At 42.4% G+C, this 14,053-nt stretch overlaps 2 protein-coding genes across 2 annotated transcripts; one reads left to right on the top strand and one right to left on the bottom strand.

Annotated features, from left to right (window-relative positions):
• Nucleotides 1–554: 554 nt before the first annotated feature.
• On the top strand, nt 555–2,771 carry ccnd3 (cyclin D3; the record flags this gene model as incomplete). The annotated part of the gene is made up of 5 exons (XM_079186326.1): nt 555–770; nt 846–1,061; nt 1,246–1,408; nt 2,227–2,369; nt 2,580–2,771. The coding sequence occupies 5 exons, from the start codon at nt 555–557 to the stop codon at nt 2,769–2,771; spliced, it is 930 nt and encodes a 309-aa protein (XP_079042452.1).
• Nucleotides 2,772–3,236: 465 nt separating this feature from the next.
• Nucleotides 3,237–13,152, bottom strand: nuak2 (NUAK family, SNF1-like kinase, 2). Its single transcript, XM_079157127.1, has 6 exons — nt 12,685–13,152; nt 8,619–8,739; nt 7,951–8,102; nt 6,895–6,960; nt 6,261–6,513; nt 3,237–6,152 (listed from the first exon to the last, which is right to left on the bottom strand). The coding sequence occupies exons 1-6, from the start codon at nt 12,904–12,906 to the stop codon at nt 5,104–5,106; spliced, it is 1,863 nt and encodes a 620-aa protein (XP_079013253.1). The 5' UTR covers nt 12,907–13,152; the 3' UTR covers nt 3,237–5,103.
• Between the last annotated feature and the right edge of the window lie 901 nt (nt 13,153–14,053).

The raw sequence follows: 14,053 nt of genomic DNA, 5'->3' as shown, positions 1-14,053 counted from the left end.
ACTATTTTAAGGAATGTCTTAATGTGACAGTTCACCAAAATCAAAAGATATATATATATATATTTCCTCCTAGTGCTTTTTATCAAACGTTTTGGTGCGAGTTGGATACATGCAAATTTAATTTTGGGGTAAACTGTCCTTTTTAAGACTGAAGAATTGTAAATGTGAAATTGTCTTTAAGTTCTTAAAGACAACGAGTTACTGTTGCATTCAAATTCAGCATCATTGTTAAAATGTAGTTGAGGTCGGACGTCAGACAAGAAGTCTTCTCTGATCTGACATTAAGTTAACGTTAGGCCACAGAGCTAGACCCCGTTAGGTTCAGTTTATGATAGACCTGGATTAAATTTATCAAATTTAGTTTGAACAAAACAAACCCGGTACCCTAGTTGAGCCTGTTTGTGTTTGCTATTTTAAAGGCCTCTTTTAAACGAGGTGGCATTAAGTGAACGTCCCAGAAGAGTTAGCATAGCTAGCTAACGGCAGCTAACTAACGGTTAACAGACTTAGCGGAAGCCTCGTTGAACGCTTCCTCCTGTATTTAACTTCGTCGAATGGATCTTTGTGGATCCAGTGACGTACATGCCGGTGATACGGAGTGTGATGTGGTTCTCCGCGCGGGCAGCGACCAACCGGTGACCGGTGACCTCCGAACTCTGCACAACCTCACGGCCTTAGAGAAGACCTGCCGGGTAGCCCCAAACCTTGAACTGGTCCAGACAGACATCGAGCCTTACATGCGGAAGATACTGGCAGTGTGGATGTTTCAGGTATGCGAAGCAGTCAAACTCAAAGTACATGACATCTTTGCTGACTTAAAAGTACAACATCTGGCTGTTTTATAGGTGTGCGAGGAGCAGAAATGTGAGGAGGAGGTGTTTCCATTGGCGGTGCACTACCTGGACTGTTGCCTGAGCAGCTTCGCAGTTGAAAAGTCCACCCTGCAGCTTTTAGGCTCTGTTTGTATGTTCCTGGCCTCCAAGATGAGAGAGACTGTCCATCTGACTGCCAGCAAGCTTTGTATCTACACAGACAACTCCATTTCAATCTCAGACATCCTGGTAACTCCATTTTTATTTTATTTCACAAAAACTACACATTGTGTTTTGGGAACCAATGATTGGATCCTACCTACATTTCACTGTTCCTCCTCAGATAGCCATAGCTTTAATGGTTTATAATTCAACATTTTAATGTGCAGGCCTTTTGATGGTAGAGTGTGTTAAAGGAATGTGTGTGTTGCAGCACTGGGAGGTGGCGGTGGTTTCTAGGTTAGACTGGTGTCTGGCCTCTGTGGTACCCTCTGACTTCCTGGAGCCGGTGCTCCACGCTCTCCCCTTGGTTCGGCCCCAGCACCTTCCTAACATGCGCAGGCATGTTCACACCTATATTGCTCTGGCAGCCACTGGTAAGTTACATAACTGGGTTACCAAAGTAAATAAAGAAGAAGGCAATGGATACAAATATGGAAAAAGACATTTTACCATTTTCTTCCCCCTTGTGTTAAATGATTTCTGTGTGCTCGATTGTAAAGCTGTTTTATTCCTCCAGTGCAGTAAAAGCAGCTATTTTACATCCCTTGTTAGTGAGCGTTAAACGTGACAGTGAAGTTAAATGACTTTCCACACGGTGAACAATGAACACAAAGCGGCCACAACTTTGATTGCGATGTGTCAGCAGTTCATTTTGGAGACAGAGAGCTGAGTTTGTGTAATCCTGTATTGTCTGCTGTGAAAGACCTCCGTCCGACCATTCAGCTGGCAGATTTCCCACGAATCTCTGTGGTGCTGCCCGAGGCAACAGGTCATGGGGAGACAGTCAGTTTGTGCAGTTTTAGACACCCTATGACGTGACAGCCCATAAAGTTGGGACAATTACGAGGCTTCCACCATTGTAGCTCATTCAAAAAGGTGTCTCGGCATGGATTGAATGTCTGATGTTTTGTCTCAGCGTGTCTCCTGTCTTTAAGCCATTAGGATATTCTACAAGCTTATCAGGTTTTGGGAACTGTCTGCTTTTGAGTACGAGCTTTAGTCCAACAGGGTGTGTCTGCAGTGGTGGAATCCATTTCATTGTCTACATCTAGCCTTTACTGACGTTCTCACTGTTGCAGTTGGCTACACATACTTCAAGTGAACTGCAAGTGGCCATATTCATTAGGGAATATTGTACTAGATAGGATTCTTTCACTATTGAGAGGAAGTGATCTTCGTCTCTTATCGTCAGAATGCAGGTTTTCAGTGTTCTTGCCCTCCACCATTGCATGTGCCTGCGTGAGCCTTGCCATGCGGAGGCTAAAGTTAGCGGACGCTGCCATCGCCTCCGATTCGGTGATGACGTTTTTGGCCAACCTATTGGTCATTGATCTGGTAAGGTTAATGTTTAACTCACATTTTGATATAATATCTCTTTGACTTTGCCCTGTTGTCAACATTGACTGTCATGTTTGTGATCACGTTAGAAAGCTCCCTGATTAAACAGAGTGTCATGCACATGGAGTGTTGGTCAAGAGCCAGAGTCTGTCCACGACCCACTGATGAACTTATGGTTGTTTCTCCTCTTCACCTGACCCTGAACAGAGCTCGGTCCTCCTCTGCTATGACCAGCTAGGGAGTGTGTTGGAGCTCAGCCTGCCCTCTTGTTTCCAGGCCAGTCTTTGCAGATCAGAGGTCAGCTACAGCCCTGCTGACTTTCAGGATGTGTTATTCACACCAGTGACATCACCCCAGGAATTCAAGCAAAAAACACTCCTCCCTGACATTAATGGCTAAATTATAAATGTACAGCCATGAAACAGAACAACGCCATCACTCCTTATTGTTCTTGGCAAGTTCTTTTGGAGATCCCTCCGCGACATGTGGCGCTATTACAGTTTAAGATTTGTTTTAAATGTCCACCCTGTTGCTGCTCGTTTTAAAGGGTTATGCTAGGCAGCTTTGAAAGATATAATACATTAACTTTTAGGATATTGAATTGCACTGAATCCTAATATCAATGTTTGCACATTTTAAATGTTATATATATTCTATTCATATATATTGATATATATATTAGCACGTATCTGGATTCATTGAAAATGTTATATCTGCTTTATATCTGGACAGTTCTGATATGTTTGAATAGATGTTTCTACATATAGTCTCAAGACCTTAATGAATTCCCTTGTGACTATAAACCAGTACTGTTAAAAGACATTATGCATTTGTATGTAGGTCACTGATGACATTAGCCAGCACTAGAGTTCACTGTAGTTTTTTTTTATTGATTTTCTCATCCCGGTCACAACAGCATGGCAGATCACACAGTCATATAAATAACCCGGCCCAGTAACTTTGGCAAACATGGTTTTTGTTGCTGTTAAAGAAAACAAATATATACATGATCAGAGTCTGCATACCGGCAACTTCTGGGACAAGTGGGAGAGAGAAACCGTGATGAAATGCACTTTATGATGTACACAAAAATGAAACTGATGCCATTTTAGAACCTTCTTCCTCTGTCACACTTGAATAATAAATCAGTTGTCTGTGACAGATTAGAAATGAATGTTAAATTGGAATTAGCCAATTCCTAGTTTACTTTTGTATATGTTTTAAGCCTCATAGTGTGGCAGAAAGATTACCATAAATACCTGAAAAAACTATTTTTGCTGTTCTACTTTAATGCCAGCATGCCAATCCAATTAAGTAGCTCCAGTGTGCAGCATGACATTTCATACAGAAACCAGACATCTTGTAAAACGTAATCATTAGCCTGCATGATTCTACTTCTAAACCTGATATTTAAGCTTTTTTTGCCATTTAAAGGTCACCAGGTTAAACCGTGGTACTTTTTTTTTTTAACAGTTAAATGGCTGAACTTTTAATCTAGCTTTGTGAAATACTGTACCACCTTAGGCGTCTAGATATTTTAAATTAAAAAGTTCAACACAAGCTGCATGACGGATCTTGAAAATTCAGTACAAAAGGTTACATAGCATACAGTAGTTAGCTGGGCTGCATTGTTCGCTTTCAAACACCTCACTGTTTTACAAAGTAAAGTTTTTTGACCTTTAAAAAAAAAAGCCTTATGAGCCCCACCTTTCCTGTGAAACTGCCACCTGCACACAGAGTGAAGGGCCACCTGTCCATTGTGTTAGTGCAGGCTGAGGAGCATAAAGCAGGTTCTACTGGTTACGCTCGAAGTGAGTCAGATGTCATGATTATTATTCAAGTCATTATCCAAACTTAGAACGAGTCCTTTCAAGTGAAAAAAAAACAAGAATAAAAAAAAAAAAATGCTCTTTAGAGCTGAAGTCCCTGTTACAAACAAACATCTTGGCACCTTTTGCTGTTGCTTTAAATAAAGAAACAAAAAAACTCCAATGACATTAAAAAAAAAACTTACTCTTTGGTATCCACGAAATGTCACATCCTGAAGCACAGTAAAAGCTGTAGTATACCCCTCTAACATTGAACCTGTGCGTTATTGCTGTTCTTGATAAATAGGTTGACAGATGATCAGCTCTCACACTGCTAGAATCCTAAAGAGCCGTTAGGTCATAAACTCTTTATCAAACTGTCCTGTCGACAATAAAAGACACCGACTTTGTGGCTGAAGCGTTGTTCAAACAACAGTCCTATTGTGACTGTGAATGCCAGTTTCTTGGTTTATTGTCACTGAGCGATATGTTCAACAAACTTTACTTTTCGACATTGAAGACCAGTGTTTTGGTTTCAGGGTGACTTTTTGCTTTAACTACACTTTTGATAATAAGCTCTTAAGTTGAAAATGTAGAGCTCCTGATTGACCAACAGCTCTCTTCTCCTGAGGATCTTTGAAATGGACATTTTAAACTGCAGCATCATATTTGTGCTGTCTGGTTATTTTTAGCCTGTTTAACTCAAATTACAAGCTATTCATAAAGACACTTTTCACCATCTAAAATACAATCGTCGACATTTAACAAGAAGCCTCTGGCCTTTTTGGTACTGTGCAGTTCCTGAAGTTTGCCAAAATGATTATCACAACAGTGTGCTGGCGAGGCCACATATTGCACTTTGGCGAACAAGTCTTCAGTAGTTTAGCAGTCTTTAGTTAGCGTCCTTCACCAATAACAGCCCTTCAGCTTGCTGCAGAGCCTCGTATCACCGCGGCTTGTTTGTAAGCCTCTGTTACATTATCACAGTCTGTGATAGAAAAGGCACTGTCGGCCACTCCAGACCTGTAGCAGTTCCAGGCCCTCGGCAACCTGTCCCCAAGGATCCCGTCTTCTGTGATGTCCAGCAGGTTGTCGGCGGACACGCATCCTCTCATGCTGGACTTGGCTGGTTTATCCATCTGCGCTGGAGGCCCTACGCGGTCTGGCAGATCCAGCTGGTCAAAGGACTCGGAAGACAGAATGCTGTCCTCGCTGGTGGCCCCGCTTGGTCTCGGCCTGACGCCTCCGCAGGGTAAAGAAGCTGCCAGCTGGTCCAGAGAGCCAAACTCCTGCAGCCTACCCGAGGAGAACTTTCCATTGCGCTTCAAGATGCCTTTCCTGTGAGTTGGCGCTGAAGGGCACTCTTGAGTTTGCGGAGCCCAGCCAGAGTCGCTGTTCTCGGGAGAGGAGGAGTAGTAGCCCGACTCCTGCTCCCCTCGCTTCTTTAGGATTCCTTTGCGAGGCAGCAGATCAGCTGAAGGCGCATCAGCTGGTGCAGACAAACCCAAAATGTTCTGTGGCTCCACTGAACCCGCAGCAGGGACTTCACTCATTGCCTTCTGTTTCACGCTGTTGCGTCTCTTTAAAATCCCCTTCGAGGGGCGACTGTCAGTGCTTACTTCATGAATGGTCTGGGAGACGTTGTTTTCCTTTTGCGACCTTCGCAGAGAGCGCTGCCGGACGACATCCCCTCCACCGCCCTGTGAGCGCAGCAGGCAGCGTATCTTAGAGCCGTTCTCCAGTAAAGGCCTGGACGTACGGCGCAGCCAACTACCAACAAGGGCCAGCCCGGCAGGATGTGATGCCGATGGAGAGGCTGGTGGAGTGGTCTGCTCCACTGGACTGCTCTTTGTCTCAGCCAGTAATGGCTGCGGGTAGCCCCAGTTGAGCCACCAGTGTCCTGCAATCTCCTCTATTGTGGCTCTGCGCTCAGGATTTACCATCAGCATCCAGCGGATGAGCCCACAGGCATCTGAGAGAAAGAGAGGGGGGAGAAACAAACATGGTTACATTTTGACGAAACTAAATATATACACACCAAAATAAATGTGTCAAAGAATAGTTGAGCTGAAAGACTCACCAGAGGGATTGATGGGTTTACGATAGTTTCCGGTGCTTATCTGTTGGACCAATGCCTTGTGGTTGTTTCCGTCAAATGGCATAGTACCATGAACCATAGTGTACAACAGCACACCAAGAGACCAAGTGTCCACCTCTGGCCCGCGGTATGGCCGTCCATTGACAATCTCTGGGGAAGCGTACAGAGGGCTTCCACAAAAGGTTTGAAGGTACTCATCACCATGGAAGAGGTTCGACAGCCCGAAGTCTGCGATCTGCAAGAACAGGAAGTGGAAGTCAAGCTGAGCAACAGTCAGAGCTGTTGTATCATCATCCGATTACTGCAGAAATAACCTCTCAAAAGATTCCATTATGCATCACTATAAGTCATTGATTATTCAGAACACGTAATACTGTGATGTTAAAGGTTGCATAGTGAATCACTTTTCACAAGAACTTGAAGCAATGAAATCTTCTGTCAAATATAACATGTTATTTTGAATTACCTATGAAGGAACCACCAGCTGCTGTCATTTATAATCTTAATCATACAAATATCGAATAACCTAAAACTGCAGACTTTATGCCTGTGTGTGTGTGTGTGTGTGTGTGTGGTTGCGTGTGTGTGTGTGTTGGAACATGTCCCATACGCATACCTTCACATTGCCGTTGCCATCTAGTAAAATATTTTCCAGCTTCAGGTCCCGGTGTACTATTCCATTCTGACAGGGAAAAAAAAAAAATGTATATATATAAGTTATTAAGCATAACAATATCTTACACCCAGGCCATTACACGTCCGTTTTCTGGAGGTAGTCTATATTATATAAAAGGATTAGTCTTTACTGGGTCAGAACACATTCTTTTCCGAGTGAAGTGTTTTTTTCTAGTACGTCAGCTATGCCTCATTGTCCTCCACTCTGTAGGGGGGCATGCCTTTGACTCAGGCACAGTTTGAATGCGTTTTGCTTTCAAACATGCAGGTCAACTATTACGTACGGGCACTACTTGTAGCAACGGATTCATTTATTGTTACGATGTAGTCATGAAGAAACTATTGCGCGGACTTCTTTAGAATTCATCGCTGCACCACACATAACCAATTTTTTAAAAGTGTTTCGATGGCCTTTTCCCGACTGCTTTCCACGTGGAAAATTAAATATTTAACGAGACATCAGCACTCCATAAAACAGATGGCTGACACAGAATATGGCAGGGCAATTCACTCTGTACATACAGTCCAGCAAACATGTATAAAGGCTCTGCATAGTGCTGAACCACAACACTAAAACATAATGTGCTGTAAATGTAATTGCACAGCATCAACTGCTAGTGTGTGTGTAGAGCCCTTCTATTCCATCACACCCTCATTAAGAGTATGCGTTTGTTGGGACGACTGGCTTTTAGCCCCGACGCTAGCTCTCTTACAGACCAACTGTTCATTTCCCCCTGCATCGTTCTCACAGCTTCCCTGTTCAGATCAGCAGGCTCACAGTGAATAATGCCCATTATGTAACTTTGGGGGTGCCAGCGCTCTGGGAAAAAACAAAAAAAACAACGACGAGCGGAGCAGCTAGTCTGAGTGGAGCTCTGCGTCATTAGCCTCGACGTAGCAGCCATGCGTGAGGAGGGTTGCGATACTCGACCACAGCTACAATAAGCAACCTTAAGTGTTCTGTGTGGAGGCGTTGGATTGAGACAGACGACCTCACCTGATGGCAGTAGTGCACAGCCGATACGATTTGTCTGAAGAAGTGCCTGGCCTCCCGCTCAGAGATGCTCCTCTTGTCACAGACGTAGTCGTACAGGTCCCCTCGGCTGGCGTACTCCATCACAATCACAATTTTGTCCTTGTTCTCAAATACTGAAAGATAAAAAAAAACATAACTTTCATTAAAAAGGTTTCAAATCCAACTCATCACCCAAATGGAACTGAATTAGATTATCTCTGCAGTGCAAACACATGTCACATGTTTTAATTAAGAACGTTTCTGCATTGAAAGCCCATCATAGATCTTCCTGTGCGACCCCTAGTCCACTCTGATTAGGCTAAACGGGGCCCCATGATGACCGTATTGCAAACATGCACTGAGGTGGACAAACACCGACCATCTCATCAGGCGTGAGAAACACTGGAAGACACAAGAGCCCTGCACATTTTTCTTTCGGGGGTATGACCGGACGTCAGCGCTTATGTAACATGACATCGTTCTTCAGCACAAAAGACTTGCGTGACCAAACTCTGAATCTCCAAACAGAGAGTGATTGAGAGTCGTCTCTTTCCAGGTGTCACGTTTCACTTTGCATGTAGGAGACTAAGTCAGCTCTGAAAGGCGAGCGATGACACTAAACACAAACACAATCATTTTGAATACTGTACCTTCGTATATGGTGATGATGTGCGGATGGCAGAGTGAGGACATGATCTCAATTTCTCTGCGAATATGAACCAGGTCTTGCTCATCCTTTATTTTATCCTTTCTGATCGACTTTATGGCAACCTAGAAAAAAAGAAAAGAAAATTTGACTTTCAGAAAAATCTGTCATATTTTGCATAATTCTTTTTGAAAAGTGAGATTGCTTCCAGGAACTAATCAATAAAATAATACAGCTTTACAGTTATTAGGAGAGTCAAATAGTTACTTTAAAACAAGAGTGTAACTTTTGACGAACAGCAGCTGCTGTGGCCTTAAGTGACAGGTGCAGGAACAAAGTGTAACAGAACCAGTTGAGATGAGTCAGTAAACCGAGTCTGTAATGTCAGTTACAGAGCGATATCTATTTTCCACAGTTTGCTAACATTATCCACCATAAGCTCTTTCATACACAACCAAGTGAGGCTGCAGCAGCGAAACCACTGAGTGTATCGAAATGTGCAACGGTGTATTTTTTCATTTGAAAGAAGAATGTGTGTTATATAATGGTCAGCAACTGCACCGTTTTGGAATAGAAGTCAGTAAATAAATAAACTACATTGTGTCTGTCTATTTAGCAGAACAAGTGCACAAAAAAGAACAACAACAAAATGTTAATAAGTATTTCCTTCGCTCTGAAGCTCGTCCTCTTGTGTAACACTGGGCAGCGGAGCGAAAACTGTGCCACGTTGTTTCTAACAAGGCAGAGGCATCGCCGTCAAGCATTGTCTACTGTAAAGAAATCTATTGTCTGCTGTAAAGAAATCTATTGTCTGCGGATTTGTCTGTGAGACTTGTGGAATAAGGACATTTAAATGTGAATAGTATCGGTTGGGGACTTATCACCCACAAGCTTTGGACAAGTCTGTATGTCTTTATGTTGCGTTTGTCTAGTTGAAGCTCAGATGCCTGAGATTCTTCTGTGCACCGAGTGCGTCATCCGTCTACCCCAAGTTGAAGGGTGTCATGAGGCCCCCGATGGGCACTAGGTGGTGGGGTGTCCTCGTTTCCTCTCCTTTCTGACCCTCGAGGCTACAGACACAGGGGAAGTGAGTAAAGCGACGACCCGTCATATCAGTTTCTACACACAACTGTCTCCCGTCAGTGAGTCAGTGTCTGGCCTCGGGGCTCCTCCGGATCACACCACACAGAACCCTTATCCTGATTCTGGGAACTGTGGCTTCCTGCGTTTGTTTGCATATCTGTCAGACGGGCTGAACTCACACTCATGATGAGTTCACACCCATGTGTGGTCATCTGTTGGTGTGTATGTGTGTGTGTGTGTGTACGGCCTCTTTACTCAGTTTGTTCCACGCAATAGGCACGGAGGTTGAAATATTTGGTATTTAACACAGAATTCCACTTTCCGGTGTTACTGTTGCATAGCTCCCTGAACCAACTGACTTATATGTGACCCGTTTGGAGAGAAAAGCAAAAGAAGTAATATGACTTAACACATTACATTTCACAAAAATAACACAATATACCTTAAATTACCAAACGCATGTCAATAACTTTACCCTAAATGACCAAATAACGTTAGGTTAGCTTAATTCATTCTAAACTGCATGAAAACTACTAGCTAGCTTTGAAACATACGTATGTACTGATGCATTAAATACCTACATTTACAAAGGATTAGCAGTTATGTTTATAGTGTGATGCCACTCCAAAGCTGTTATTTATGGAACTTGTGTTTAAGTGTTTGATGCTACAGTGACTTCTTATTTACATAGTTGATTGGACAGCACGACAGATTAGAGCTAAAACAATTAATTGATGAGTTGATTGACAGAAAATAAATTGGCAACTATTAAATATAAATCATTTAAGACATTTCCTAGCTCACGGTTCTCGCTTCTGAGGCTTTTATGATTGGCCTTTGTGATAATACAGTTCATATCTATCAGCTTTGAATTTGTTATTTTTTTATTTTAAGAATATGTTATAGAAAAAAAGATTTGTTAATCAAGATAAATAAAGTAATGGCTAGTAATGGCTTTATGAATCGCTTGTTGTGGATACAACATACATGTCTATGTGAGGTCTACCCTACAGTCAGTGTGTGCTGAAACCACCCTCCTTTATGTCATCAAACATATGCATGTAGATAATGGGAACAGCTGTAGTGCCACAACGCGCGCAAGATGAAGCCATCCTTTGTGTTGGGTCACTCCCCGTGTCAAATAACATCTTTGTCCATTGTGTTGTCAATACTAACAGGTACGTAGATCAAAACAAAGCACATGAATGTTTCTCCCGTTTCCATTGTATGCCAACTGCCGTTTGAGCCGAGCTGAATTCAAAACATACATTTGGGCTGATCAGTATTTTGAGCTGTTAACATGGGTTTGAGGCATGACGACCAGGAAGATGCCTGCAGGGATGACATTCAGACGCCAACTCTTCTCCTATAAAAGCTGAGTGTAGCAGCAGCGAGTCACGTCAGACAGTGTCAGGGCAGAGAGGGGTGGACAACAAGGCTGAACTTGTTTTGCTGTTTACTGCAGGTAGAGAAAGGGGAATTCCTGAATAACTTCCGTGACTTCCATTCACTTTCACTCACAACATCTAAGAGCATTTCCGATCAACATGACCTGCTGACAAAAGGGAGTTCACTTCTAGGCCAAGTATCTGTGTTTTTGTTTTTTGATGAGTCATCATTTCTGAAGGCATCTATCCACACCTGCAATCAAAATGCAGTTACACTCTGGGTGTGCCTTTTGTTTTTGACAACTGGCCTATAATTTGTTGATTAAGTGTTGAATAAATTATCTTACGGAAACAAAACAAAAACAGATTTAGCAGAAAGCCAATTATCAGGTGAGGAGCACAGTTTGTAATATGTAGACACGCAGACACTCAGTTGCCATTTAGTAGGTACAACGTGGTAAACTGAGTGCAGTCTAACGCAGGAGCCCTGCAGTTAACCTTCAGGAATGTCATAGAGTTTCGTTTTTGTTAAAACTGCTTTAGAAAGTTGTTGATTCAACTTTATGGCCATGTTATAGGCTGTAGTTTATGGTGCAGTTGAATTATATTGCAGTACACTGACATGCTTCTACCGTTTAGTCTACCATCATTCATAGAAACTGTTACATCATCCATGTGTGGACGTTTAAGAATATAACCTCTGTGCTCCTTTTAAACGGGTTATCTGTGTCCAGTGTGTTTAGTTTAGATACCTCCCATTTCCCCTTAGGTCACAGGGAACTGGAATCAACCCGAGGGCTAGTTGCGGTTTCCCCCTCTCTCTCCACCAAAGAAAGAAAGTTACCTAACTTTCCCGTTTTACACTTCCTGCTGGGATAAAGTCACACAGGCTTTCCAAAGAAACACCTCCGCTCACTTCCTTTTAATCCAATAGGAGGTGACTGCGTAAAACGTCTTGTGTACAGAGTTACAGGAATCAATGTAGGCTTCAGTCTTTGTAGGATGATCTCACACAAGTATCGATTTAGTTGCCCAATGATCTACTTTAATGCACCACAAATAACTTGTTAAGATATTAGGTTTGCCACAGACACGGGAGGCCACCGTGGTAACTGGTGCTGTGTAAATACGTATGAATAGATAAGTGTTATATTTCATTTACACAGAGGACTTTCCAACCCCGTTAGCAAACATACGTTCTGAGAAAGGTGGTGAGAATAAAATGCTTAGATTACTATGCAAGACATTAAGACAGCGTATTCGGTGATTTTTAATTGATTTACCAAATACAGACTGGACGCAATGTTTAGAAAACAGAGACAAATAAGAGAAACCTAAACCAAACAAACAGTGATGTCTAACGTATGCTGGTTTGTCAACAGACACACTACAATGTAGTAGTGGCTCATCAATTCCTTACATTGACACATGTGAGGCCCCCTAATAAAAACCCATACCTGTGTGCAGACAGTACGTCTTCTAAAAATAGCTCTCTGTCGCTAAACAACAGGCGGCCGATAGGACAGCACAGATGTGGACACCGTCGATGAAGGAATTTCACATAAAAAGTGACAAAACAATGTTAATATCGGTCCTTACCAGTCGGCCGGATCTTTCCTTGGCCTTCTTCACTTTGCCATAGGTTCCTTTCCCGAGGGTCTCCAGAAACTCGTACCTGTGCTTCAGGTTGTGTTTGTGGTGGTGTCTCTTCACGGCTTGTCTCTTCACGGTCACCTGGGACGGAGCTCTCCCAACAGGAGGATGTTCACCCGGGGAAACAGCACAAACAGACGGCCAACGGGCACCATTTAAGCTCTCCATCCTGACACAACGTTGTTGTCTTCTTCTTCTTTTTGGCGTATTTTCTCGCGCACTTAAAGTGCATTCCTCCGCGCGGAGCTCTGTTGTTGTTGTTGGAGCAAGTTGCTTCCAAAAGTGCTCAGGTACAATTCAGATAGAAGTGGAAATACGAGCTGACTCGGGCTGTGCAGCAGATCACTACAACTAAATGTTTCAGACAGAAGGCTGAAGAGTGTCTGTGTATCTGTAGCGCTTGAGACCAGCAGCAGGTACACAACGTGCTGCGACACGAGCTCCGCGCTCAGCCTGCAGCCGGACACGTCAAATAGTCGAGGGGCGTTCCAGGTACACGGAGGAGCGTTTGATTTGTGACACCAGACGGCGCCGGTTAGAGCAAGAGCATGGATTGAGGTCAATTTGTTGTGTTGTTACTTTTTTGTTAATTAATGTCTGATTTTTTTTTAATTTACATGTTTTCTAGTCTCCAAGTTAAACCCTATGTTTAGTTTAATGTTGCTTCAAAGTGGTGAGTTATTAACAGCAATAGTAGTAGCTGTGATATTAACAACAGTAGTGATTTAAGGCGCATAGCTATAGTAGACTAGTACTTGTAATTTAAGTTTAGTGGTATTTAGTACTTGGTAAGCCAAGTTAGAACACATAATGTAGATCTCAGCTTTTGTTTTGTGTGACTGTTGTTACAATCGGTGTGCACGGACATGTACAACAAGCGCACCACAAAATGAAGCGTGAGGCAAATGTATTTTATACAGCCTTGCAATATGTAGCCTTATGATGTACTGTAATTTAGTAGCATACACTAATGCACTGTATTTAGAGATTAGAGGTACTTGTACTCCAGTACAATTCAGAGGGAAATACTACTTTTTACTCCACTACATTCATTTGACAGCTTTACTAGTTACTTTACAGGTTAATTTGACATACAAAACGTATGAGCTTGTAAAATATGATGCAATACATTTAGAGAAACAAATAAATATAAAACAAATACATACAAAATCAAACTACCCAAAAGTAGTCCTATATGAAATAGTAAAAGTTGCACATTAATGCATCAGTGCTAACAATGGAATATATAATAGTTTAACATTTTCAAGGACAATTCATTTGCATTGTGAATACTTTTACTTTTATACTTTAAGTT

Source organism: Pholis gunnellus (genome assembly GCF_910591455.1).
Source record: "Pholis gunnellus genome assembly, chromosome: 3".
Lineage (NCBI taxonomy): Eukaryota > Metazoa > Chordata > Actinopteri > Perciformes > Pholidae > Pholis > Pholis gunnellus.
Note: the sequence above shows the minus strand (reverse complement) of the source record. Positions and strands in the feature narration are given on the sequence as shown.

Bases quoted from the DNA above. Each gene is read 5' to 3' on its own strand.
- nuak2 (XM_079157127.1), bottom strand. From the start codon at position 12,906: ATGGAGAGCTTAAATGGTGCCCGTTGGCCGTCTGTTTGTGCTGTTTCC. The intron at 8,740-12,684 runs GTAAGGACCGAT...CTTTTTTTCTAG, and splicing joins AGGAAAGATCCGGCCGACTG to GTTGCCATAAAGTCGATCAG. The intron at 6,153-6,260 runs GTGAGTCTTTCA...TCTTTCTCTCAG, and splicing joins TAAACCCATCAATCCCTCTG to ATGCCTGTGGGCTCATCCGC.